The sequence below is a fragment of the Sciurus carolinensis genome, chromosome 14 (genome assembly GCF_902686445.1).
Source record: "Sciurus carolinensis chromosome 14, mSciCar1.2, whole genome shotgun sequence".
NCBI lineage: Eukaryota > Metazoa > Chordata > Mammalia > Rodentia > Sciuridae > Sciurus > Sciurus carolinensis.
Genome location: NC_062226.1, coordinates 20,590,746 through 20,616,433, shown reverse-complemented (window position 1 = coordinate 20,616,433; position 25,688 = coordinate 20,590,746). Strand labels below are relative to the sequence as shown.

Below are 25,688 nucleotides of genomic sequence, written 5' to 3'. Positions count from 1 at the left end.
AACTCAGAAGCCTGAGGCAGGAGGATTGCATGTTTAAGGACAGCCGAAGCAACTTGGCAAGACTGTGTCTCAAAATCAAAAATAAAAAAGGGGCTGGGAATATAGCATAGTGGTAGAGCACCCCTGGGTTCAAGTCCCAGTATAGAAGAAAAAATAAGTATAGCTCTCCCCATGCCCTCCAAGACTCCAGAGAGCCCTGCAGAGTTCTAAGCAGCTTTCAAACTTTTTTGACCATGATCCTGCAAAGAAATACATTCCATCCCCAGGGCCTATGTGCCCTTGCGTGTACTTTATATACTTTAGCATGAACATGAGTGACTCCATTTTGGTCTGGTCTGGTCTGGTCTTTTGGGGCCTAATGTGGGAGCCTAGTCCAAAATAATTGTCTCGCATAAACTTTATTTAACTACATACATGTAACTGAAACAGCAGTTACATGTTAGAAGCTTATTCACGCTTTCTTTCCTTCATTCCTCCCTTTTCTTTCTTCCTTCTTTCCTTACTTCCTTGACTTGCTATCCCCACCTAATAAAGGGTAGCTACTGCTTAGGGTGCTGTTTAGTTCAGAGGGCTTCTTTGCATTCTAATCCTGTAGTGACTGCTAAAAATGCAGATTTCTAGCAGCAAACTTAATGAATGAGAATCTTCCTAGAAAGTTTCCACTTCTCGCCATCCTCAGCTCCTGTTCCCACTCCCCAGTGATTCTGAAAACCATGGACTGGGAGTTGATGAGTATCTTGGGTCTGGTGAGTGTCCTTCAGGGCTTGTTGCATGTTTCAGGAAAGGGCAGGTTCTCTAGTTCCAGTTCAGCTCAGCCCATGAGCAGTGGAAGAGATAAACTCGACTCCCCTCTCCCCATCTGGGATTGAACCCAGGGGTACTTAACTACTGAGCCACATCCCTAGCCCTTTAAATTTTTTAAAAATATTTAGAGACAGTGTCTCTCTGAGTTGCTTAGGGCTTCGCTAAGTTGCTGAGGCTCGCTTTGAACTTGCAATCCTCCAGATACCTCAGCTTCTGGAACCACTGGGTCCACTCCTATCTTAGTCCTTTGCATCTGCTTGTCCCTCTGCCTGGCAGCACATCTAGTGATTTTGCTGTGGCTTTCTAGGCCTGGCCCACCCAAGAAAGAGGACCAGTTTTCCCTAAGGGCCACACAGCTTCCTCTCCTTGTCTCCCACAGCCTCTCCACACTTACAAGGAAACGAAACAAAAAATTCTAACCACAACCTCTAATTACCATGGCCCATTTCCATCGCCACCCCCAGAGGAGGTGTTATGAGGTCATCACCCTCCCACTGGATATGCAATAATCTTTCTCTCTGCTTTCTGTGCCAGGGACACTACCACCTCTCCAAAGAACCTCACGTAACTTACATTTGGAAACCTCTACAAATATATTTACAGACTCTCTTTGTGCCATAAAAATATTAGCCCCTGCTGTGTATCAAGCAAAGCACTTCACAGATAAGATCACGTTTAATTCTTGAAGCAGCCCTCTAACTTAAGATAATAGTATCTTGAGATATTATTCTCATCACCCTTATAGTAGAGAGGAGGAAACAGACCAGAAGGATCAAGTAACCTAACCAAGGTCCCACAGCTATAAGTGATGTAGCTGGGATGGAACCAAAGACCTTATATTCCACTCTGCTCTCTCTAGTCTCCTGGTGTAATATTTGTCTATATGAGGCAAACAGTGTCCATGCTGGAAGATGACACCACTCAGAACTGCTCAGGTGGTTCCAGGCTGTTAGTTGCTCTTTCATCCCTCAGGGACTAAAGCTATGGGGCTGCAGAGGGAAGGGTTCTATCCCTCTTGTGTAGTAGTGATCTAGAGCGACCTCACAGGAGAGGTGTCTGAGGCCCCATGAGCCTCAGAATCTCTTCCAGATTTTGCTTCCATTTGTATCCACGTGTGATGAACTTAAGAAAGCTCTCCAACACTCAAGATCTGGGCTCTTCCCCTTTTGACGGAGCTGTCTGCACAGCTCTCTGCCAAGACCCCTTCAGATGGAGTTTGAGCTTGGAGAATAATGCTTCCTTCTAGGCCTGATGGCCTGCTCTGAGTCCCCAACAGAGAGCTCAATCTGGCCTCAGATTGATAAATCAGATCCTGGGGTAAGAAGCCTTTAAATAATTTAGGTACATATTAGCAGTTCTTTCTGAAGTGGGAGGATTTTTCTTTTACAAGCTTATATGCACATTCCATTTTCTTCAAAAGAAACATTTGTTACTTTTCTAAGTGCTAATTAAAAAACATCCAAATATTCAAATTGAGGAAATGTGGATGTAAATACTGTACTTTGGGAAAATCGACCTTAGATGCGTGTCACTGGGCTTCAATATGCAATTTAAAAAGTATTCGTCATAGTAATCCCCTCCGCCCGCTCCCGGTACTGGGGATCGAGCCCAGGATTCTTTACGCGTGAGCCACATCTCCAGATCTTTTAATTTTGGGACAGTCTAGTTAAATTGTTGGGGCTGGCTTCGGATTTGGCAAACCTCCTGCCGCAGCCTCCGGAGTAGCCGGGATTAGAGGTGCACGCCACCGCACCTAACCCTGTTTTGAGTTTTAATTCATTTACTCCTCAGCCCGAGTCCATGAGGCGGGTCCTCTCCCCGCATCTTACTGGCGAGGCCACCGAACCGCTAAGAGCGCTTTGAGCCGGCCGCGTGACAACAGCCTAGTTTTAAACTACTTGTATAAACTGCCTCTCAAACAGGGCTGTTGCGAGGATTACAGGATAAGGATGCTTGCAAAGCGCTTAGCAAAAGCCTGGCCCTTAGTAAGTGCGCAATAAATATTCCTACGGTCACGGTGCTGTTGGGTGTTTTGTTATGTTTTAAAAGCACGCGTACAACAGGACTCCACTCGGCAATCAGAGCTCCAGCCACGCGGGTGGGATCCGGGCGGAAGGAGGCGGAGCCAGGCGCGCGGCGCTCCGGGGCGGAGCCGGGGCGGGGCTTGGGATGCCCCGCCCAGGAGCACCTGCGACAGGTGGAGCGCGCGGCGCGCTGCGCTCGGCCATGTCTGCGGAGGGCGCCGGGCCGGGACTGGGGCTCGGGCTGGGGTCCGAGCCCGGCCCGCTCTGCCCCGAGCACGGCCAGGATCTCAGCTGGTTCTGCGGCTCCGAGCGGCGCCCCGTGTGCGCCGCCTGCGCCGGGGTGGGCGGCCGCTGCCAGGGGCACCGCATCTGCCGAGCAGAGGAGCGCGCCGAGGAGCTGCGGGTGAGCGGGCGTGGGCCCCGGAAGGCGGGGGACTCCGGACCGAGGCGGCGCGCCAGGCCAGGCAGGCAGGGACCAGGCAGCCTGGATCGGGCTCCTCCGGCTTGGCCTGTAGAGCGAGGCGGTTAAAGGTGTGGCTTGTGGAGTCAGGTTGATCCGAGTTCGAATCCCACCCTCTTCCGTGTTCCCTGTGAGTCACAGAACTCCCTGAGCCTCAGAGTCTTCATCTGTAGTTGAAGGCGATAATAATAATAATAGTAGCATGTATTTATTATAGCAGACCTTTTATAAAACCGAGGCCCTCCTCATCCCTGGACTCAGACCCACACCGCTACCGTTCAGGTTTCCTGGTGAGGTGCACTTTTCCCCTTCCAGGATTGGCTTTGACAAGTACAGTCATACTTCAAGCTGGTTTCTCCTATATAAGTGGAGGAGGCTGGGAAGATACCAGGAGGTTCCCTTTCACCTGAGGTTTCTTTTCACCTCCACTTTCAGCCTGGTCTCAGGCTGGTCACCTGTCACCACCCCTCCCTTGAGCTGCTGAGATTGGAGAGTCAAGTCACCATGGTGCCTCCTCCCTTCTTCTACCCTAGCTGTGGCCCCTGGGGATTTCCTTGCAATTTGATTCTCCCAACCCCACCCTGGAGTTCAGCACTGCTGTCACTTGAGTGCTCTCACTGGGGACTTCACCTACTTAGTCTGAACTGTAGTAAACATACCTAACAAGGGGCTGGGATCAGCAGGGGTTCAGTTATTCAGTGACACCCCAAAGCTCCTGATTGGTCTTACATGTCAACAATAGTGATGATGAAAATAAACTTGCATAAGGAATAGGAACCTCTCAAATTCCAAAGCACTGAACCACCTGTCATCTCATTCCATCCGGACCGAGTCTTTGAAGTGGCAGTGCTGCTCACATTCTACAGATGAGGAAACTGAGGCCTAGAGCCAGGCAGTAACTCCCCCAAGGTTCCTAATTGTCAGGGACTGAAGTGGGGGCATTCACTGACTAGGCAAGAGAAAGCCACTCTTTGCTTCAGTGGCCAGAGAGAGGAAGTGATGCTAATGAGATTGAGAATTTCATGAAAACCTTAAAAAGTAGCTATGGGGCACATCTGAGTGGTGAAAGGGGTGAAGGCTGGGGCAGGGTGGCAGACCTGGTACTTATTTTGGTGTATACTCTGCCTCAGGGCCCCTTACCTGATCCTCCTCCCCCCACCTCTCATATTCACAGGCTTTGCCTGAGAGGAGGTGGGCCTTGCCCTTGCCCCTTCCAGTTAAGAACAAGCAATGTCTTTAGCACACTATCCCCTCTCTCTCCAGCAAAGAAATTTCATACCCGGGCAAGACTGTTACTGAACTGGACAAAAACAGCACCCAGTTCAACTGCTCTCTTACCTTCTGGAGTCCTGCCATGTTGCTTTTCAAAAGCTGATCTCAGTTCTTCTAGTCCTGTGATGCGTGCTGATCCTGATCACAGCTTCCTTTGAGTCAGTTCAGTTCTAAGACTTTGCATTTGGACCTGTGATTTGCCAGGCTAATTTCTACTTGTGAAAAGAATGATTTACAAGGGCTTCCTGGAGGAGATAACTGAGTTGCCGAAAAGTAGATGGAGTAAGGCAAAACTCTTAGGGGAAATCGTGGAGGGACTGCTGCTTGGGAGGGCTCCAGCTGTTTTCTAGAGAGATGGAGTGGAAAAGCAGGGGCCTCACCATGTCGCTTACAGTGGATCACTTCTCTGTGGGCCTCATTTGCCTTATTTCTAAAACTTTCCCTGTCCCCATAGTTGATGCTTGTAGATTTGGGAGCTGTGAATTGCCGGCCCTCTTGAGGTCAAGGCAGTGGGTGTTCATTCATTCAACAAATATTTATTTAGGGCCCTTTTGTGCAGGAATTCCCTTCTAGGGAGTAGGACACAGAGAACAGGTCAAAGTTATGGTGTTTATATTCCAGTGGGGGGAACATAAGCAGTAAAAGTAAGCACATGGTATATAATCAGAGAGTTACAAGTAAAGGGAGAAAAATAAAGCAAAGAAAAGATTGGGGGAGGGTGAGTGTCAGGGAAGGCCTCTCCAAAGAAGCGACATCTGGATGGAGTAAAGGAGAAGACACATACATGGAGACTGCTACTGAAGAAAGAAGGAAGGTGCAAAGGCACTGAGGTCAGGACAAGTTTGGTGTCTTTAAGGAACATAAAGAAGGCCATTGAGGAGAGTGGTAGATGACATTGGAACATAGGCAGAATTATGTCAGGTAGGCCCTTGTTGGCTAAGGTAAAAAGATTGGTCTCATCAGGAATATATTGGAAAGCCACTGGAGGGTTTTGAGCAGGGTACGGCCTTATCTGTCTTCCTTACAAAAAGGTGGCTGATGGGGAGGGTAGAGGTTGAGACCAAAATCCTGCTTGGAGGCTCTAACAGGGTTCTTGTGAGAGATGATGGTACTCTGGGTAGAATAACAGGAGTGGAGGTGACCAGAGTAGTCAGAAGACAGACTTTGGAGATAGGGTTGATTAGACTCATTGATGGTTTAGACGTGGGTTGAGGAGGAACTTCTGGGTTTGTAAGGTCTGGGTCACAGACTGATAACTGATGGTGCTGTTTCATGAATGGAGATAACCTGGGGGGAGTGGTTTGAGGAGCCATGTTCTACTCAGGAGCAGGTGTGGAGAGTCAGCTGGGTATGAAGGAAGATTGAGAGTGTAGGGGAGGAGGTGACTGTAACAACAGGTGATGGGGTGTGGGGATAAAGAAGGAAGTGAAGGCTACAAAAGGGATGATGGGTAGCAAAACTTGGTGAGACTATTGTCTTGGTGACCCAACTTAGCTTGGATTCTAGAGCCAGAAGAATAGGACATGGCAGGCAGGATGTGGCATCCTTCACATGAAGATTTTGGAGACAGTATGATTTTTGATAACGATGGGGTCGAGGATATGACCATGGGAGTGCGTGGCTGAGGTAGGGTGAAAGGAGAAAATCGTTGGAATGAGTGAATGGCTCATACGCATGGCTAAAGACTCTAAGAGGGTTGTTTGTGTTGCAGAACAAGATTGTGGACCAGTGTGAGAGGCTGCAGTTACAGAGTGCTGGCATCTCCAAGTACGTGGCTGAGGTCCTGCCAGGGAAGAACCAGAGAGCAGTGGTAATGCTTCCCCTTTCTCTCTGTGCCCCCTTCCCAGGATAAGACCCTAACCTTAGGAACTTGAACAAGTCTAGGATCCCTTCCCAACCTCACAGACTCATTTGTGGTACTAGCAAAGCTGGTAGGCTGTCCAGGAAGGAAGACTTCCCCTTTTTTTGAGACTTGATTTTGCCATCTGAACAGAGTGAACTCGTTCCTAGTACCACATTGGGTACAAAGAAAATTATTTTCTTGGGTGTCTTGGGGTAGAGGATCCAGAAGGATAGCATTCTTTTTTCTTTCTTTCTTTTTCTTAATCAAGCAGTGCTCTTAGTTACATCCCCAGCCCTTTTTAATTTTTTACTCTGAGATAGGGTCTTGCTCAGTTGTCAAGCCTGTCCTTGAACTTGTGATTCTCCTGTTTCAGCCTCTCAGGTAGCTGGGATTCCAGGCATGTGCCACCTTGCCTGGCAAGAGTAGCATTCTTTCACCATCTAATTATTTTGTACTCATTCCCAGACTTATAAAATTACTTAGGGACTTTTACGGTAAGTATTCCTTATGATAATCTTATGCAACAGGTGACAATAATATCCCTGTTTATAGATGGGGATATGGGTCAAATGGAGGTTAATTGATTTATCCAAGGCCACACTTCTGAGAGAGTCATTTCTATGACCTGGACATTCAGAGGCCCAGAACAGTGCTGCTTTTCCCACAATAACTGTTGATCTTTTTCTCAGTGGACTTATTGCCACTGCTGTGTCTTCACTGTCAAGAATGCCTTTCAGGGTAGGGGTTATGATTTTGTTTCTGTACATACCCTCCCTCATAGTACCTGGAGCAGACTTGGCACTGCCCTAATCAAGGTTTTTTTAATTACATGAAACAAAACCCAGTTGAACTAGCATAAGCAAAATAGGGAATTTCCTGGCAGGATATATGGATCCCTCAAGCTTAAAGGAAACTAGAACCAGGAAACAAAAAGTTGCTAGGAGTCCAGGCAGCTACTCTGTTCATCTTTGCTTCAGTTTGCATGATGATCTCTATATCTTAATCCCCTCACCTGCCGCTCCCCCATCCTTTTTATTTTCTTGTCTTATTGCACTGGCTATGATCTTACTTCAGTGTTAATTAAAAGCTACCATAGCAGATCCTGACTTTAAGGGGGAAACTTCCAACATTTCATCATTTTATTTAACAAATCCTTTGTGAGTACCAACTACATGCCAGACACTGTTGTCCTATGTGCTAGGCATTCCATAGTGAACAAACCATATAAAAGTTCCTGTTTTGATGAAGCCTACATTCTTTTTTTTTTTGGAGTACCAGAAATTGAACCCAGGTTCACTTAACCACTGAGTCACATCCCTAACCCCTTTTTGTCTTTCACTAGAGACAGGGTCTTGCTGAGTTTTTTAGGGCCTTGCTAAGTTGCCAAGGCTGGCTTTGAGCTCACGATCCTCCTGCCTCAGCCTCCCAAGCTGCTGGGATTAGAGGTGTGCACCACCATGCCAGGTGAAGCCTACATTCTTGTTGTGGGAAAGGAACAATAATAAATAAAAACAACATGTCAGAAGGTGATACCTGATAAAGGTAAATGTAAAATAGGAAGGGGAACAGGATGTGTTGAGGACAGGGATTGCAATTACATGTGCCAGGATCATAAATGACCTCATTAAGAAGGTTGATATTTGCACAAAAACCTAGGAGGTGGGGGAACAGACCACACCTCTGAGGGAAGAGTGCTGAAGAAAGGGCAAGTGCCAAAGCCCTCGGTGGGAGTGTATGTGGCATGCTGGAGGAGCCACAAGGAGACTTGGGAGGCTGATAGAAAGGCTGATAGAGATGGTATCAGAAGGGCAGCAGAGAGGAGAGCTGGACTGTATCCTCACTGGCTGTGCAGGAGCTTTGCCTTTCATTGTGGGTATAATGGGAAGCCATAGGAAATTTTTGAGCAGAGTAAGATGCTGTGATTTAAGATTAAAAAAGAATACTCTAGCTGCTATGTTGAGAAATGACTATAGGCAGCAAGAGTAAAAGCAGAGAGACCAATTAAGAGAGAGTCCAAGTGGGAGACAGTTCATACCCAAACAGGTTCATTTAGCCACTCTTTTCTCCCCACTAAGCAAGTCGTGGAGCCTCTGTCAAACAGGGATGACCATTTCCTGCACCGTATGAAACAGGCCTTCAGAGATAGGACACAGGAAAGTGGCTGGGTGTCCCTGGCTCTCTGACACTAACGCAGTTCTGCTTTGTTTTCTGGCAAGAGCACAAGTGCAGGTGATTTGTGCAACGGATGCCTTTGGGGAGGATTGGTTACCAGGTGGCATCTGGTGTTGGGGAATAGAGTTGACCCAAGACTCAAGAGAATTGGCTCCTGGTCCCCCTCTACCACCCACTAGCCACGTGCATGCTACCGAGCGATTCCTGATTGTCAGGAAAAATTTCCTATTCAATCATCCAGTCAATATTTGGGTACCTGTTGTATGCCAGACACAGAGAGGACACTCATTAATTTCTTTGGCTAGGAGTTTCTTTTAGGCTTCCTCTGTGGCAGATAGAAATTATTAGGAACTAGTTGGAACAGCCTTAGGAAGTAATGCTTTTTGTCCTTATACAGAGTGAAATTCAACTGGGCCACTGTTGTATGATCCTAGGGATGATTTTTTGGGCCCTTTTGCCCTGCACTTTCTTGAATTCTCTGACCTTGGTCCCTTGGCCTTGCCATTCCCAACCGTGACAATAATAAGCAGGTGGTTCTAATTGATCTCCACATCCTGCCCAGTTCCTTCATTCTGTGATCATGAGGTACAGCCTATCATCTGGATCCCTAAACTACATTTTGGAAGTTTAAGGCTGGGATATGAAGTAAATAGCTTAAACACTGTTATTCCCCTTGGTATGTCCATTGTGGACATCGCTAGCCATCTCAACACTCCTTCCTTCTGAACCCAGATGCTCCTAATCCAGACTGAGACTTTGCCAGGACCTGATTCCTCATTTTATTCCTTGTCAGAGCATGGCCAGTTCAGCAAGGGAACTGGTTATCCAGCGGCTGAGTCTGGTGAGAAGTCTGTGTGAGAGTGAGGAGCAGCGGTTACTGGAACAGGTGCATGGTGAAGAGGAGCGGGCCCACCAGAGCATCCTCACCCAGCGGGTCCACTGGGCTGAGGCTCTGCAGAAACTTGACACCATCCGCAACAGCCTGGTGGACATGCTCACCCACCTGGATGACCTCCAGTTGATTGTAAGTCAGGCAAGAGTGAAGGTCAGATGCCCCAAAGTTTGAAAACACTGGAAATGTATATATTGGTAGGAGGTGGGTGGCAATGAAGATTTGAAGCAGGACTGAGTGACAAAGATTATTTGCTTGGCTAAATTTTAGTCTGACTTCTGAATGTTTTCCTAGGCCCATCTGTGTACTTTGTAAAATCTAGTTTTTAGCAAAGAAGGCTGCTAAGTCAGTTTAGCCAGAATCCCCTCATTCTTAATTTCTGATCATTCTCAATACCATATTGGGCTCCTTATCCTCCACCATCTTCAGGTGATGTCTGATCATCCTGGCTTGTCTTCAGCAAGAGTCCTATTAAGTTGACTTAGCCAACTTATCCCTGATATTTCTTCTTGGTAAGAAGATAAAAACTATTAGGAACTAGTTGGAACAGCCTTAGGAAGTAATGCTTGGTAAGAAGAAATATCTCTATTCACTGACTTCCAAGATGTTCCTGGACTATGAATTCCCACCTGCCCATGTTGAATTCAGAGTTGAGTCCAATCTCCTCCCAGTCACCATGGTTCCTATACCTATTCTCCATGTTCTGCAATAAGGTCTTCCATACTGTACTTTAATAATTACCAGTGAATATTTTCTTCTTTAACATGAGGCCAGAAAATCAAATTCTAAAAGGGTTTGGGTACCTAATAGTGATATTCTTTCCATAGTACGCACATACTTACTGATTGCCTGTTCCAAGCTAAGCATGCCCCTTTGGGGCAGAGTTACAGGATACAGCTACCACCTGCTCCCAGCCTTATGAAGGAGATGAATATGTAAACTGAGATGTTGAAGGATATATGATCACTCAGAGCTAGGGGCCCCACAATCCAGTTTAGGGGAAGGAAAGAGTCAGGGGAGGCTTCCTGTAGACGTGATGAGTAGCCATGGAAGTGGGAAGGCAGGGAGAGTTGAGGAGTGTGCGGAGGGCACACTGCACTGGAGAGAGCTGAGAAGGGCTCCAGTGTGAAAACACAGCTCATCTCTAATCCTGCCAGGAATTATCACGATTGATGTTTGGTATATAGTTGTTCAGAGTATTGTATAGATGTACAGATGCCTCCACTTTTGAAGGGACAGTGTGACATCAGAGGACAAGGCCAAGCAGAGGAAGGAGAATGTGGAACAACTGGGCCCTCCGACTGCATTTTCAAGTAGGGCAGTTTCCATGACTGCCCTGCTTTGTGCTTTCACCAAGTCACCCAGTGTTCATGCACAGAGCACATTCTGTCCCAAACACTGGGGCAGTCACAATAGGAGATCCAGAGAGTCCCAGCCATCCAGGAGCTGAGTCTTCGTGGGGGATGTTGGCAAATGGGTGACAGTCCTGAAATGGAGTTGAGGGAAACCCAGGACACTGTGGGGGAGGAGCAATAGAGTGATTCATCCTGCGCATTTGTCATGGGGGCGTGTGAGGAGAGCAACCCCCACAACTTGGTTCTGCCTTAAGGGAAGGAGTAGGAACTTTTGTTCTAGAGTCTGTGTCTACTTGGAACCCCCTCTACAGTTAAATATGTTCAAGTTTTGACTGCCTGCTGGGTTTCTGGTGCCCAGCCTGACATTGTTTTCTTTTTTTGCAGCAGAAGGAGCAGGAGATTTTCGAGAGGTGAGTATGGCCCCATGATTTGCTTGGGTAGTCAGAGACCCCTAGGCTTCTCCCCAGTCTCTGCTCCTTGGAGAAAGCCCCAGGCATGTGACTGAGTGACGTCCCTGGATGGCTTGATGGTCAGGGTCTTCCTGCCCCTGGCCTAGGCAGCTGCTTAGACCCACATGGAAGAGCACTGAAGCAGATACTTACTGACCGGAGCTTACCACGGCTTCTTTTTGTTTGCTTGTTTGTTTTGGTTTTGGTTTTTTTGTAGTATTGGGGATTGAACGGGGCTCTATATGCTAGGCAAGTGCTATCACTGAACTACATCCCCAGGCCTCGCCTTGGGCTTTTAAAAACTTTTTTTGTGCAGTGCTGGGATTGAACCCAGGACTTCTTCCATGTTAGGCAGGTGCTATGCCTCACCCTCAGCCCACTATGGGCTTTTTTTTTGGGGGGGGGGGGTACAGGGGATCGAACCCAGGGACCTTAACCACTGAGCCACATCCCCAGCCCTTTTTTACATGTTATTTAGAGACAGGGTCTCACTGCATTGCTTAGGGCCTTGCCAAATTGCTGAGGCTGACTTTGAACTTGTGATTCTTCTACCTCAGCCTCCCAAACTGGAAATCATGGGCTTCTTAAAACATTATCCTGTTGCAAAGTGTGGTCATCCTGTCCAAGGGTTTAATGGATAGTTTTAGCATCTATTGATAATTCCTGTCTGAGTTATTTACTTGTTTGTTCTTTACTTATTTAGTGTCAATACAGACTCATGGATTCTTATTTTATTCAATGCATTATGGTCCTTTTACTGCCATTATTAATGTTGATGTTCAAGATATCCCAGAATTGGCCAACTGAAGCCCCTTCAAGCTGGATCCCGTGCCTTTTTTTAAACAATTCCTCTCATTCTTTGAGCACTTTCTTGCTCTGGCACAGGAAGCTATCCCAAGCTCAACTTTGTTCTTTTCCTGCGTAGGCCCTGGAGTCAGTTATTTCTTTGGGGGCTTGGTTTCTTTAAGTAGGGAGTAATATTTGGAAGCCAATATCTGGAGATGAAGTATAGTCAGTGCTATTGATATGTCATTGCTTCCAGGTCTTCTCATTGAACAGCAGTCAGAACTAGGTGTGTATGTGTTTGTGTGTGTTTAACTTTTTTTTTTTTTTGGCACCAGGGATTGAACCAGGGGCATTTAACTGCTGAGCCACGTCCCTAACCCTTTTTAAATAGTTTATTTTGAGACAGGGTCTTGCTAAGTTGCTTTGAACCTCATTAAGTTGCTGAGGCTGGCTTTGAACTTGTGATCCTCCTGTCTTAGCCTCCTGAGCCACTGGGATTATAGGCATGCGCCACCACACCTAGCTAAGTAACTTTTATTATGCAGGAGTTTGTATCAGAACTTCCAATTCTAACCTAATACCACAGGGTTTTTCCATTCCTGTGTTGTTCTATTTCTGCCTGGAGACAGGACTTGAATCCATCTCCACTTTCTAGCTGAATGCCTTTCTCCTATCAAGTGGGATAACTATAACTTCCCAGATTGTATCAAAGTTTAAGTGTAATTCTGTGTAGAAAACAATAAGCCCAGAGCCCAGCACCTGAATAAATGGCAATTCTCCCTGCATAGCACCTTATGTTCTCAAATTACCTCTCAATAACCAGTGGCCCTTCTCGTGTGACGACCCTTCAGGGGTGTTTGCATTTTACAGACAGAGAAGGGGCTACACCTTCTGACCAAACCAAGGGGAACATTACTGCTGTAGTGGATTTTCAAGGAGGAGAGATTCTTTCTGGATACGATGTTGACATGGAAATACCACACGGGGGTTCCAGTAGCCCTGATCCTAGTCTCAGCTCTGCTACCAATTTATTGAAGGACACTCATGAATCTCATCCCCATGGAGCACACCACCTCCAGTTTCTAATGCTCCCATCATGTGCTCATCTCCCCACGAACTGTGTGTGTGCTTTGCTAGAAGTAAGGCTCCTGGGCAGCGTAGAGGAAATGACCATCTTCCCTTCCCTTTTTTTTTTTTTGTACCAGGGATTGAACCCAGGGGCACTTAACCACTGCGCCACATCCCCAGCTCTTTTTATTTCTTTATTTAGAGACAGGGTCTCACTAGGTTGCTGAAGCTAGCTTTGAACCTGTGATCCTCCAGCCTTAGCCTCCTGAGTTGCTGGGATTACAGGCATGTACCACCACCCCCAGCTGGCTGCCAATCTTGATGTCACCGTGGTAGTAGGCTTTTACTTCTGTCCTCCTCCACTCACCCCATAATGATCCAGATACATTTCTAGAAGCTTCCTAAATCTCTGTCTCTCTCTCTCTCTCTCTCTTTTTTTTTTTTTTTCCCTGCATAAGGACCGAGGAAGCAGAGGGCATTTTGGATCCCCAGGAATCAGAAAAATTAAACTTTAACGAGAAGTGCACTTGGAGCCCACTACTGACCCAGCTCTGGGCGACAGCGGTTCTTGGGTCTCTCTCAGGTTAGAAGCTGCAAGAGCCTGATGTCTTCAGGAGAAACTGGGCTTCTGTCTGTCTGTCTGGGGTTTGCTGCTGGGTCACACTGGGTACCATGCTTCTGGGACAAAAGCTTAGGCAACCTGAGGTGCCTGAAGTTGGCTGCTCAGTGGGGCTGCAGCTCTGGACAAGGCCGAGCGACTGGCCAGGGCCTTCTCTTTTTTTTTTTTTTTTTTTTTTGTGGTGCTGGGAATCGAACTTACAGCTTTGTGATTGCAAGGTAAGCACTTTACCGACTGAGCTATCTCCCCAGCCCCGGGCCTTCTCATTTCTAGACCAATCTGCTCTGGGTCTAGGGTTGGGTCTAGGATTGATTTTGTTCCCGTGAAGCACATCCTCCTTCCTTCTGCCCTTCTAGGGCAGCTCATTGATTTGTTGGAAACCTCAGCTTTCTCTTTAAGAAAATGTAACTGATGGCCACCTGGAGGGCATCTGGGCCAGGGATGCTACTGCCTGGCTTTGCCTCATCCATGCACTTTACAGAGACTCAGGCTGGCTGTGGACCTGACTCTGTGCTGCATGCTGGGGCCACACAGGTGAACGTGACCCTGCCTTCTACCTCCAGGGATTCCCACTTAGCTTGGGGCTTCTTAAAGCAGACTTCCCCCAGGATGGATAGAAGCGTCCTACTCCCAGTGGTAGTCGCTGCACAATTCATGGATTGGTTAGGTTGGTAGATCGACTGTTTTTTCTATTTTAACCCTCCCCCCTGCATATTATCCTTATATTTTTGATATAAACCATAGTTTTTCTGCACTAGGTTCTGGTATTAGATGGTGCCTGATTTTTCAGCAGCCTGTTAACTTTTGGAAACTGCAAGTCTCATACTTCCTAGCTTCAGGGGCTCTGTCTCCAGGGTAAGGCATATCTGGAGGACACAGACATGACCCGCTAGCAATCAGTATGACCAGTGCTTGATACAGGAACAAAATGCTGAGTCTTCATTGGACCCTGCCTCCCACTCTCTGCCTAATTTCTGTCAGAGTTTACAGTTGAAGATCTTGGACTGATAATAACTACTGTTATCATGGGTACAATTGATTGAGTACTTACATGTTAGGTACTTTACATATATTTTTTTTCATTTCATTTTCATGACCACCGTGTGATGTTCTTTTGATAGCTGTTCTGCAGATAAGGGCACTGAGGCTCAGAGAGAGAAAATGGCTGTCTGAGTCTCAGTGCCAGTGAGTGACGAGGAAGCCTGTGCTATCTTATGGGATCAGGTTGGAGCTTTGCAGGAGGGACCTGGATGACTCAGAATTGTTTCTGGCAGGCATGGAGGAAGTCCGCATTGAGGAGAAGACTGTCAGCCCCTCCCTGCAGTTGTCAGAGGATCGAAGGACCCTGACCTTCAGTGCCAAGAAATCCAAGGCTTTTGCAGATGGCCCAGAGCGCTTTGACCACTGGCCCAATGCCCTGGCTGCCACCTCCTTCCAGGAGGGGCTCCACGCCTGGATGGTGAATGTTCAGAACAGTTGTGCCTATAAAGTGGGCGTGGCCTCAAGCCAGCTGCCCCGCAAGGGTTCGGGAAGTGACTGCCGCCTGGGCCACAACGCCTACTCCTGGGTCTTCTCCCGCTACGATCAGGAGTTCCGCTTCTCGCACAACGGGCAGCACGAGCCCCTGGGGCTGCTGCAGTGCCCCGCGCAGCTGGGCGTGCTGCTGGACCTGCAGGCGCAGGAGCTGCTGTTCTTCGAGCCGGCCTCGGGCACCGTGCTCTACTCTCACCGCGCATCCTTCCCTCGGCCCCTCTTCCCAGTCTTCGCTGTGGCCCACCAGACCATTTCCATCATCCACTGACCTTTGGCCACAGGGAGGCCAGCTCTACCTCCCCACCACCTGCTCAGGCCAGGCCATGTACCTACTGGATGTCCCTTCCCCAGAAGATGTTGGGGTTTGTAAGGAGAAGGGTCCATGCCCAGTGGGCAGCTTTAGGAGCAGTAGATATGTTTCAGACCTGGACACATCTTTTAAATCCTGGGCATCTGTGGAGAATCTGCCACTCCTGTACTGTGTCTCCCAAGTCTACCACACATCTGCCCCATGTGGTGTCTCGTTCACCATTTTATCTCTGGCAACCAGCATGGTATCTGGTGCATAGTGAGGAAGCAATAATTATATGGTGAGTGAGTAGATGGATGGACAGATGGACAGGTGACTAGGCAGATGTAGTTTCTGGAGAAGCACTTCAGCCCTCTGTCCCCAGCTTCTCACGTGTGGAAGGGATTCTCTGCAGAGAAGCCTATGGCTGAAGACTTATCCTCTTAGTTCAGTACTTCTCAATCTTTTTCATGACATGGCACAATGAGAAAATATTTTTGTAGTACACAAGGACAACCTGGAAGGAATTTAGAATTCCTGTAAGGCTGCTTCTGGAAAGAAGAATCTGACCTGGGAGTGCCCATGTCCTGCCCTGAGGGATCCCATCTCCAAAACCTATGGCAGCACAGCCAGGGCATCTGCCCCAGACCTGGAGGCTGAGTGCCAGCTTGTGCCCACCCATGACAATGGGGATAAATGTTTCCCTTGCTGTAACTGATGAGTGCCCCTGTGACTTAAAAGTGAAGACCTGGGATGAGTTTCAAGTCAGAAGGAGCCAAGAGGACTGAGGGCTGACCTTAGGGAGCATGGACATGATTAAAGGTTTTAAAAGACTTGAGGACTTCTCAGATGTTCTTTGTTGGTAATTGGCTAATCCTATGCTGGCTGTCTTAACCCTCACACCCAGCTCAGCCTAGCAGAAAGACCTGGGAGACATTTACTGGGATTAAGGGGAAGCCCTTAGTGTTTTCCTTCATGAACTAATCCAAGAATAGTGGTCATCAAACTTTTATCCAGGAACACTCTTAAAAAGCATCTTTACACTGGGCATGGTGGCGCCTGTCTATAATCTCAGCAACTCAAGGCTGAGGCAAGTTCAATCACAAGTTCAAGGCCAGCCTCAGCAACTTAGCAAGGCCCTAAGCAACTTAGTGAGACCCTGTCTCAAAATAAAAAGGAAAAAGGGCTGGGGATGTAGTGCAGGAGTAAAGCACCCCTGTTCAATCCCCAGTGCCAAAAACAAGCTTTACCAGGGCTGGTGCCGGAGCTCAGTGGTAAGAGCTCTTGTCTAGCGTGTGAGGGGCCCATTTGGGTTCCATCCCCAGCACTGCAAAAATAAAACAAAATACTACCTACAACTGAGGGCTCTGGGTCCAAAGAGGAAGTGAACCAGAGCCCTCCCCACTTTCTTTGGGAGCCACAGAGCAGTTTGAAAATCTCTACTTAATCAGGAGAGGTCACAAAATAAGGCTGACTGGGGTCAGTGGACAATGAATAAAATCATCCAAGATTCAACAACTCCTCCGCCTCAGCTATTTCTGGCCATGCAGTAATGTGGTCCCAGAATGGATGGGGGTAGAGATCTTTGGAGAAAAGCTGAAAAGTCCCTATCTTGATGTGGAAAAAAGGATGTTTTTATTTTTCATTGCAGTGCTGGAATGGAACCCAGGGCCTCATGCATGCTAGGCAAGTGCTCTACCACTCAGCCACACCCCTGCCCTTTTTGTGGATTTTCTTGTTAGATTTGCTTAACAATTTACTTAAAGAAATTGGGCTGATTAAATACATAGGCCTCTGGTTGGCAACTCTTGGTGGAGATGATCTCCAAGGTCCTTGCAGCTCTGACACTATAGTTCATGACCTGTATCTTCATCGCCTGACACTTGGGAATTACTATTGAACTGCCTGGCCTTGGTGCCAGGTCCAAGGGAGACAGACACTAGTGGTTTGATCAAGTTTGAAGGGATCTTTCCCACCTTTGCCTGGGCACAGTCCCTGCCCAGAAATCTGGGTCAAAATCAACCTCTTCTCTTTGGCACCTGAAGACCTGGGGGCCATGCTCTCCCCCACCCCCCCACAGCAGCCTTCAGTTCACAGGTCATGGGCATGTTGTAGGAATGTCCCCTCATCCTTCTACCCATTCAAATGCCACCCTCAACTTCACCACCAACTTCAGGCCCTCTCCAGAGCCCTCCTAATCTGTTGGCACTGGCACCCACACATTTGTGCCTGCCTGTGCTTTTAACCTATAATTAAAACTTGTGCCTGACCCTGGGCAAAGCAGACAGATGGGGAGACAAGTGCACGGGTGAGGCAGGAAGACACGGAATTTAAACCCCAGCCTACTCCTTCAACCTCCAGCTGTTTCCCCCGTCCCTGAGCTCCAGTCCTTGTACCCTGTGGTCTCCGACCCCCATGCTGGCCCTGTGACTGGGGTGCCCTTTAAGAATGACATTACTGGGGCTGGGGGGATAGCTCAGTCGGTAGAGTGCTTGCCTTGTAAGCACAAGACCCCGGGTTCAATCCCCAGGACCCCCCCCCAAAAAAAAAAAAAAAAAAGAATGACATTACTCAGGACACCTTTCCTATTCTCCCAGGATCTCTACTGCGCTGTTTCATGTGACAGAGGTCCCTGTCCACTTGAAACCTGGTGGTCAAGCCAATGGGCTTTGGAATCAGATGTGCCTAAATTGGAACCCTGGTTCCCTTACATGCCGACTGCAGCCACGTTACCTAACCCCCAAATCTCCATTTTTTTGATTTGTAAAAAGGGGTCACACCACTTATGCCTGCAAGGGAGCTTCGAGGGTCATAATGTAGATAAAGAACCTAGCAGAGTACCTAACATAGGTCAGGCAGGCATAAGCCATCAGTCTAACTTCCTGTGACCAATTATGGTATTTCTTGTGTCAAATTTCCTATTCAGACTATTCATTGTCCCTATAGCATGGCTTAGCATCCTGAGTTTCAAACTAATCTCTATCTAACCTGAGGCTTGGTGAGGGGGTGGATCTCAAAGACTGAGTAATAAAAGGAATTCTGCTTCAAATTATTATTTTATAATGGGGTTTCAGATCTCCAATGACAACAGAATCTTGCTGCTAATACAAAGTTTGAAAATGCCCATATTTTTGTTGCTGTTTTTGTTTTTGGTGGTGCTAGGGATGGAATCCATGGCTCATACATTCTAGGCAAGCACTTTAGCACTGAGCCACACCCCCAGTGCTAGAAAGTGCTTGGTTTTGAAACTAGTTGGGCCCTCAAGGAATATGGGTGGAGGTGAGGAGGACTCAGGTAAAAATGGAACACAGGTATGAACGAGTGAGCTCACAAACCTGGAGCTGGTCAGTGTGGCAAGGCTAAAAGCTCAGCCCTTAATTCTGTATCATCGGAACAGGTTTGGAGGCTGCAGGGGAAGAGCACAGTCCAGATCTGGGAAGTAAGAAGGGGCTCCCCATCTCCAGTGTTTGTTTAAGCTCAGATACTTCCCTTGCCAGACTCACAGCGCAGGGGTTGAGCCCTCCAGGCGGTCAAGGGCAGGCAGGAGATGGGACAGTGATGGAAGTATATGTTCTTCAGGTACAGAAGCCCTGATGGCAAGGTCCAGTGGCTCTGGGCCAACCAGCAGAAAGCTGTGCATGCCTACAGCCTGAGCCCCTTGGTAATCACAGAGGTAACTGTCCCCAATGTGGGCTGCTACTTTTGGTTCCATATGAGCAAGCCGCAAGGCCTCATGGAAAATGCGGGGGTCTGGCTTGGGCCAGCCAGCAGCCTCAGAAGTCAACACAAAGTCAAAGTGTTCCCGCAGGCCAAGACCCACCAGGATATCCTCTAGGCGGCGGTCAAAGTTGGAGACTGCTGCCAGCTTCAGACCCCGCTTGCGGCACCCTCGCAAGGTGGTCTCAGCCCCCTCTAACACCTGCCAGGTGCAGGGGCGCCTGAAGTCTTCATACAGCTGGTCAGCGATGGGGGCCACAGCTTGGGCATCCTGGACACCTGCCAGGTGGAAGGTCTGTAAGATCACATCCAGCCACCACTGGCGGGAGGTGAGGCCATGGCTCAGGCCGTAGTTAGGGAAGCTGTGGTTCTGAGCCCTGTACACCTGCCTGAAGGCTTGGCCTAGGGTTGCGGCCTCCACCTTCAGCCCATGGGCCTGGGCCTTGGTGGCATATTCCTCCCCTACAGGACGGCGAAGCCTGAGCAGTGTGTCCTTCACATCCCATGTCAGGAGACGTAGATGCAGCCGGTGTGCCATGGAGGTGGCCAAGTTCACCGTGGATCCCACAGTCCAGGAAGATAAGAAGCTGGACAAGACTACCCTCTAAAACCTAACTCTTTTCTTTCCAGGCCTGGTGGTTCAGATTTTCTGCTTGACCTGAGGTACTTCAGACACGTCTTCACAGCCCAAGATCCTAGAATGAAAAATAGCAAGTGAGGTGGAAGTCGAGGCCCTGCTGTTAGAGAGATTGGCTCCAAATTAGTGCTGCCAACGTGCAACCATAGGAAAGTCATTCTGAATCCCTGTCTTGTATAAGAGGAATGCAATGATGTCAGCCTTACAAGATCTTGGGCTAAATGAGAGCATTTGTTCATTCATTCCAAACAAAATTTTGGGGCACATTTTTGAGCTAGATGCTGGGGAATAGGACAGGTTTCCAATCTTTGTGGCATTTATAGGCATTAAAGAATAGGGGATATAGTGCAGGTGTACTTGAAATGTGTACTTGTAATGCCAGCTAGGTGGGAGGCTGAGGCAGGAGGATCACAAATTTGAGGCCAGCCTGGGCAACTTAGTACTGTCTAAAAAAAAAAAAAAGGCTGGTGATGTGCCTCAGTAGTAGAGTGCTTGCCCACCAGCATGTGCAAGGACCTGCGTTCCATTCCCACTACTGGAAAAAAAAATAGGGGACACAGACATTAGACAAAGAAATACACAAGCACTTAATTAAGCATAGTTGGGCCCTCAGGGAATATGGGTGGAGGTCAGAGGGACTTATGGTAGAAAAGGAACACAGGTATAATGCATGAGCTCAGAGACCTGGAGCTGGTCAGTGTGGCAAGGTTAAAAGCCCAGCCTTCCTTGCTGTATCAACAGAACAGGTTTGGAGGTTGCAGGGGGATGGAGACAGTCCAGATACGGGAAGAGAAATCTAGTCTTTGAAGTCAGGGAACATTCTAAGCAAGTGACATTTTGGTGAAGATCTGAAGAGTGAATATGCAGGAAGTGGAGGTAGTTAAGTGTTCCTGGTAGTAAAAAATAACAAGTGCAAAGGCAAAGAGTTAGTACTTGGGAAGACTGTTCACCTCAGGCAAGGCCTTGTAGATTAAGGTAAGGAAACAATTATGATCACTATTAGTGTTACTACTAATGTTCAAAGACAGAAGGGACCTTTCAGACCATCTGACCAATATCCTGGCTGCTGAGTAGAGAGACTGAGTCAGAGAGACAGTTACCTGCCTAAAGTCATGGTGAGCCAATAAACACTGCCAGGACTAGAAACCAAACTTCCAGACTCTTTGGTGAGTGCCCCCTTCCTTTGCAGGATGCTTAGACACATTTGAATCTTTAAAAACACCTCTTTCTGGTGAACTTGTATATCACAGGACACAAGGACAGAGCAGTCTGTTCCTATCTTTAACCCTTCCTGAACCTGGCTTCTTCATCCTTCCTGGAAACAGTAACACCTGCCTGGGTTGGAACCACAAAAGAATTACTGACTCGATGCAGAGGAAACCCATTTGTCAGGCTGGTGAACACAGGTTGCAAGAAGCTTCTTTCCTAGGCAGCTGATTCCAGAGGAGGCTATTCAGTTGAACCTAAGGGGCCAGAGTTCACAAAGTCGTCAGGCTGTCGGTGAAGGAGGGGCACTCTGGTGAATCTGGGGATTAATCTTAGAGGAAGTGTGACAAGGAAATGGGTTTGTCTGCCTGGAACTTAGGGAGACCCACTAGAAGAGCCTCTCATTTTGCAGGCGGGCAGATGGAGGCCCAGTGCCTGGTGGGAACTTGTCCTGAATCACACAGGGCGCCACTGGCTCAGCTAAGACCAGAACGAAGGGCGCCGGCTCCCGACATAGTTTTCCATTTTTGGAAGCTGGGGTTAGGGGCTCTGGGTTGCAGGCCGGAATGGCTCACCCTTCTTCTCCTCCTCTGGGGATCGGTGGAGCAACGTCCAGGTGGCGGGGAATTAACGCAAAATCTATCCGGTAGTTATGCCGAGTGCTGCGTGCCCCGGGGCGCGAGGGTCCCAGGGCCCGCGGCTGGGCCTGGATCCCTAGTCCTCTTCCCGGTTTCAGTGCGCTCCCTCGGTTCGGCGCCTATTCGGGGGGCCAGCACCTACCTGGCTCGCAGGAAAGGTGGTCAGAAGGCCGCCACAGCACCAACTGGCGCGGAGAAGACGCGCAGCCGCTCCGCGGTCACCCAGTTCCCGCCCCGCCCCTTCGCTTCGCCCCGCTCCGCCCCTTCGCTTCGCCCCGCCCTCCTATCGCGGCTGGGTCAACCTGAGTGGCTTTGCGTGTCACGCGGCCTCGCTGCGCCCCTCCACCGCCCCGCGGTCCCTTTCGTCACTTTACACTTTCTCCGCCACTTCGTCCCCTCCCTGCACCTCCTTGGCTCCCCATCCCGCGCTCTTCCACCTCCACCCGCGTCCCACAGTCTCCGTGCACCCTCGTTGTCTCTGCGCACCCTCGCTGGCCCTCACCTCATCCCCCATTCCACGATCCTCTGCCTTCCTTGGAGGTGCCCGTGCTGATTTCGGAGTAGGGGGATTTGGGACCCAGCCTGGTTTATCGAGTGCTGTGCGGATTTCGCCAAGGCGCTGCCCCTCTGCCTAAGACTGCCCATCAGTACTAGATGGGAATCTTTGGGTTGGAGACTGGTAGCACCCAAGACAACTTGCTGAGGGTGGGTAGAGTCCTCTGCAGTAACATAGCTGCTTTAAAAATTTCTTAAAAAAAAAAAAAAAAGAAAGACTTGTTTTTGCAAAAGTAGTGTTTGCTCATCTCAAAACACTTTACAAATACCCATGTGATCAAAGTAAAAAGCTTCCCTAACTTCATTCATTCACCAATTGCTTAGTAAACATGCCTGCTCTGAGCCTTACCAGGTTCCTTACCGAGGATGCCGCGGGAAACAAGATGCTTCTGGCCTTCCTGGATCATGGGAGGGAGACAAAAATCAAGTAAATCCATAGGACGAGGTGAAAGAGTACTATGTGCGGTGGAGGCTCAGGGGTGGAGGAAAGAAGGGCTCCCCACTCCACACCACATTCTTTTTTTTCTTCCCTCCGTCCCCCTTTAAGGGAACTTCCTATATCTCAAGGCTGGTTTGTTTGCTTGTTCAGAACCAACTCACCTTCACTGGGGTGTAAAGTCATAGAGCTGGGGCCCAGGAGGGAGAACAATTCTAGGGACTTACCTGCAAAACAGGTTTCGTGTCACAAATATGATTTCCAGATGGGGCTGGGAAAGGTGACTAGGAAGTCAGAGGTACACCTGCTTTCGGAGAATCAAGGAATGTATGAGGTCCTCCGCTGTTCAAGGTCACCTAAAACCTAAGCAAGTCCTTAAATTCTGGTCCCAACTCTTCTATCTGACCCTTCGTGAATCCTATGTTCAATTCTTTTCCTCTCTGGGCCTCAGTCTCCCAGTATGCAAAATGGGAGGTTTGGACAAAATAATTTCCAATTACTGTCCAGGCTAGCTTTTAAGTTGATTTCCAAGATTATTAACTTTGCCCATGGAAACTCAGTTTCTCCATATGTAAATAGGGCACAGTAATGTCTACATCAGGATTGAATGAGATCAGCTGGAAAAGTTCTGTGGGAAGTAAAGATAATTTTTTTCAGATGAGAAAATTGAGCGCCCCAAAGTCACATACCATTGCAACCCAGGGCCATTGCATTGCACACCTTCAGAAAGGTGAACACGCCTCCTGCAGTCATGGCCCTGACTTAACTGTTTGTCTTCTAGGACCTGCTGTACATTTTCTCTGGGTAACTTTTTCAGCAAAGAGGAATTTGCAGGGGAAAGCCAGTGTCAGGTCCTTCATACACTGGAACAAACTTTGTTTTGATTTGCAAGTTCAAAACTGGATATATTTAATGGATATTTTTCTGCTTCAATTAGATGACAGGAATCCTCTGACGGTTTCATCCCTTGACTATCTCGTGTGGATTTTGGTCTGGTGATTGCTTTTGGGGACACCTGTCATGTTACACTATATACTGGATGCTAGCCTATTTCTCTTTGGAAAACTAAGGGTTTTTTTTTTTGTGTGTGTGTTGAGCTTTTTCCTTGAGCGTCTCCTATTGAAAGCACTATATAAATCCAGGTGGAGCCAAGTAGGTACATGTCTCTGTTTACTTTTAATTTTTCACTTTTTTTTTCAGTGCTAGGGATAGAAGTCAGGGCTTTGCGCATACAGGAAAAGCACACTGCCTTTAAATTACACCCTCGACCCTCATTTATTTATTATTTAAAATTTTAATTAAGATACCCATAGAGAGCTGGTTTAGTGGTGCCTGCCTGTAATCCCAGCTACTTGGAAAGCTGAGGTTGGAGGATCACAAGGGTTTTAGTCAGCTTTTTATGCTTCTGTGACTAAAGGGACCCAACTAGAACAATTTTAGGGGAGAAAAAGGGCTCACAGTTACATAGGACTTAGTCCATAGAAGACTGGTTCCATTCCTCAGGGCTTGAGGCAAGGCAGAATATCATGGCCAAAGAGTGTGGCAGAGGGAAGCCACTTACATCATCAGGAAGCAGAGAGAATCTGTCACTCTCCAGATACAAATATATACCCCAAAGCCACGCCCTGATTCCTGCCTCCTCCAGCCACACCCCCACTATCAGGGGATTAACTCACCAATTGGGTTAAGACTCACAACCCAATCATTTCACCTCTGAACATTCCTGCATTGTCTCACACATGAGCTTTTTGGGGACACCTCACATCCAAACCATAGTAAGTTTGAGGTCGGCCTAGGCAATAGTATCAAAAAATAAAAGATCTGAGGATGTAGCTAAAGATGTGGTAGAGTACCCCTGTGTTCAATCCCCAGTGCTGCAAACAAATAAACAGAGAAAAATGCTAAGAGTTGTGCATGTCCTTGAATTTTCACAAAGTGAGCATACCAGTGCAACCAGCACCTGGAGCAAGCAAAATATTTCTAGAATTCTAGAGCCCATCTGCTTGCAGCCACCCCCACAGGTGGTCACAATTCTGACTTCTAATTGCATCTTTTTAACTGTTTTTGAACCTTATACATGGGAACAACACAGCATGTATTATTTTTCATCTTCTTCCTTTTGCTTAAAATTTTGTTGGTGTTATAGTTGAGATCTAGGTCCCCCCAAAGTTTCATGTGGTGCTATTATGAGGTGGTAGAAATCTTAGGAGGTGAGGCCTAGTGGAGGTCACTGAAGGCATGCCCATGAAGTGGATATTGGGATCCCTAACCCCTCTCTGGTTGCCATGCACTTCCGCCATGATGTACTACTGCCTCATCAATAGTCCAAAAGCAACTGGGTCAAATGACCATGGACTGAAACCTCGGAAACTATGGAAATAAACCTTTTCTCTTTTTAAGTTGATCCTCTCAGGTATTTTGTCACAGCTGACTAATAGTAGATTCATCCATGTTTTCACGTAGAGCTGTAGTTCAGTCTCATCCCTATACTATTCCATTTCACTGTTGATGAACATTTGGGTTATCTTCAGGTTTTAGTTATTGCATATATTACAAAATGTTGCTATGAGCATTCTTGAACATGTCTGTTGGTGAACATAAGTATATACCTTTTTCTCTTTTTTTTTTGGCAGTGCTGGGGACTGAACCCAGGGGCCATGAACATGCTAGGCAAGTGCTTTACCCACCTAACTACATCCACAGCCCAATTATATATTTCTGATGGTAAGTACCCAGATGGGACTCACTAGTGCATAAGGTAGGCTTCAGAGACCGGGTCAGTTTTCTGAAGTGGCTGTGCCAGTAGTATCTGAGAGTTCTAGTTGTTCCCCATTCTAGACAACTGGCATTGTCAATCTTTCTAACATTAGGTATTGTGATAGATGTGTGGTGGTATCTCAAGGATTTAACTTGAATTTCTCCACCAATTAATG

The 25,688-nt window shown here is 47.8% G+C and overlaps 2 protein-coding genes across 9 annotated transcripts; one reads left to right on the top strand and one right to left on the bottom strand.

Annotated features, from left to right (window-relative positions):
* The first annotated feature begins 2,975 nt into the window (after positions 1–2,975).
* Positions 2,976–18,704, top strand: Bspry (B-box and SPRY domain containing). 3 transcript variants are annotated; one of them, XM_047525512.1, is made up of 6 exons: positions 2,976–3,231; positions 6,272–6,370; positions 9,369–9,599; positions 11,207–11,232; positions 13,584–13,708; positions 14,866–15,012. In XM_047525512.1, the coding sequence occupies exons 1-6, from the start codon at positions 3,031–3,033 to the stop codon at positions 14,931–14,933; spliced, it is 750 nt and encodes a 249-aa protein (XP_047381468.1). In that variant the 5' UTR covers positions 2,976–3,030; the 3' UTR covers positions 14,934–15,012. The 3 variants fall into 3 exon arrangements, with proteins under 3 accessions (XP_047381468.1, XP_047381467.1, XP_047381466.1); XM_047525511.1 differs by lacking the exon at positions 14,866–15,012 and adding an exon at positions 15,019–18,704 and having other exon boundaries at positions 2,981–3,231; positions 11,210–11,232; XM_047525510.1 differs by lacking the exon at positions 14,866–15,012 and adding an exon at positions 15,019–18,704 and having other exon boundaries at positions 2,983–3,231.
* Hdhd3 (haloacid dehalogenase like hydrolase domain containing 3) lies at positions 18,589–22,689 on the bottom strand. Of its 6 annotated transcripts, none has more exons than XM_047525519.1 (2): positions 22,669–22,689; positions 18,589–19,978 (listed from the first exon to the last, which is right to left on the bottom strand). In XM_047525519.1, the coding sequence occupies exon 2, from the start codon at positions 19,819–19,821 to the stop codon at positions 19,066–19,068; it is 756 nt and encodes a 251-aa protein (XP_047381475.1). In that variant the 5' UTR covers positions 19,822–19,978; positions 22,669–22,689; the 3' UTR covers positions 18,589–19,065. The 6 variants fall into 6 exon arrangements, with proteins under 6 accessions (XP_047381475.1, XP_047381471.1, XP_047381469.1 ...); XM_047525515.1 differs by lacking the exon at positions 22,669–22,689 and adding an exon at positions 22,267–22,512; XM_047525513.1 differs by lacking the exon at positions 22,669–22,689 and adding an exon at positions 21,907–21,997.
* Positions 22,690–25,688: the final 2,999 nt, after the last annotated feature.

Excerpts from the sequence above, each read along its gene's own strand:
- Bspry (XM_047525510.1), top strand. The coding sequence starts at position 3,031 with ATGTCTGCGGAGGGCGCCGGGCCGGGACTGGGGCTCGGGCTGGGGTCC. Across the intron at positions 11,233-13,583 it reads GAGCAGGAGATTTTCGAGAG|GACCGAGGAAGCAGAGGGCA; the intron begins GTGAGTATGGCC and ends TCCCTGCATAAG. Across the intron at positions 13,709-15,018 it reads GGTTCTTGGGTCTCTCTCAG|GCATGGAGGAAGTCCGCATT; the intron begins GTTAGAAGCTGC and ends TGTTTCTGGCAG.
- Hdhd3 (XM_047525519.1), bottom strand. The coding sequence starts at position 19,821 with ATGGCACACCGGCTGCATCTACGTCTCCTGACATGGGATGTGAAGGAC.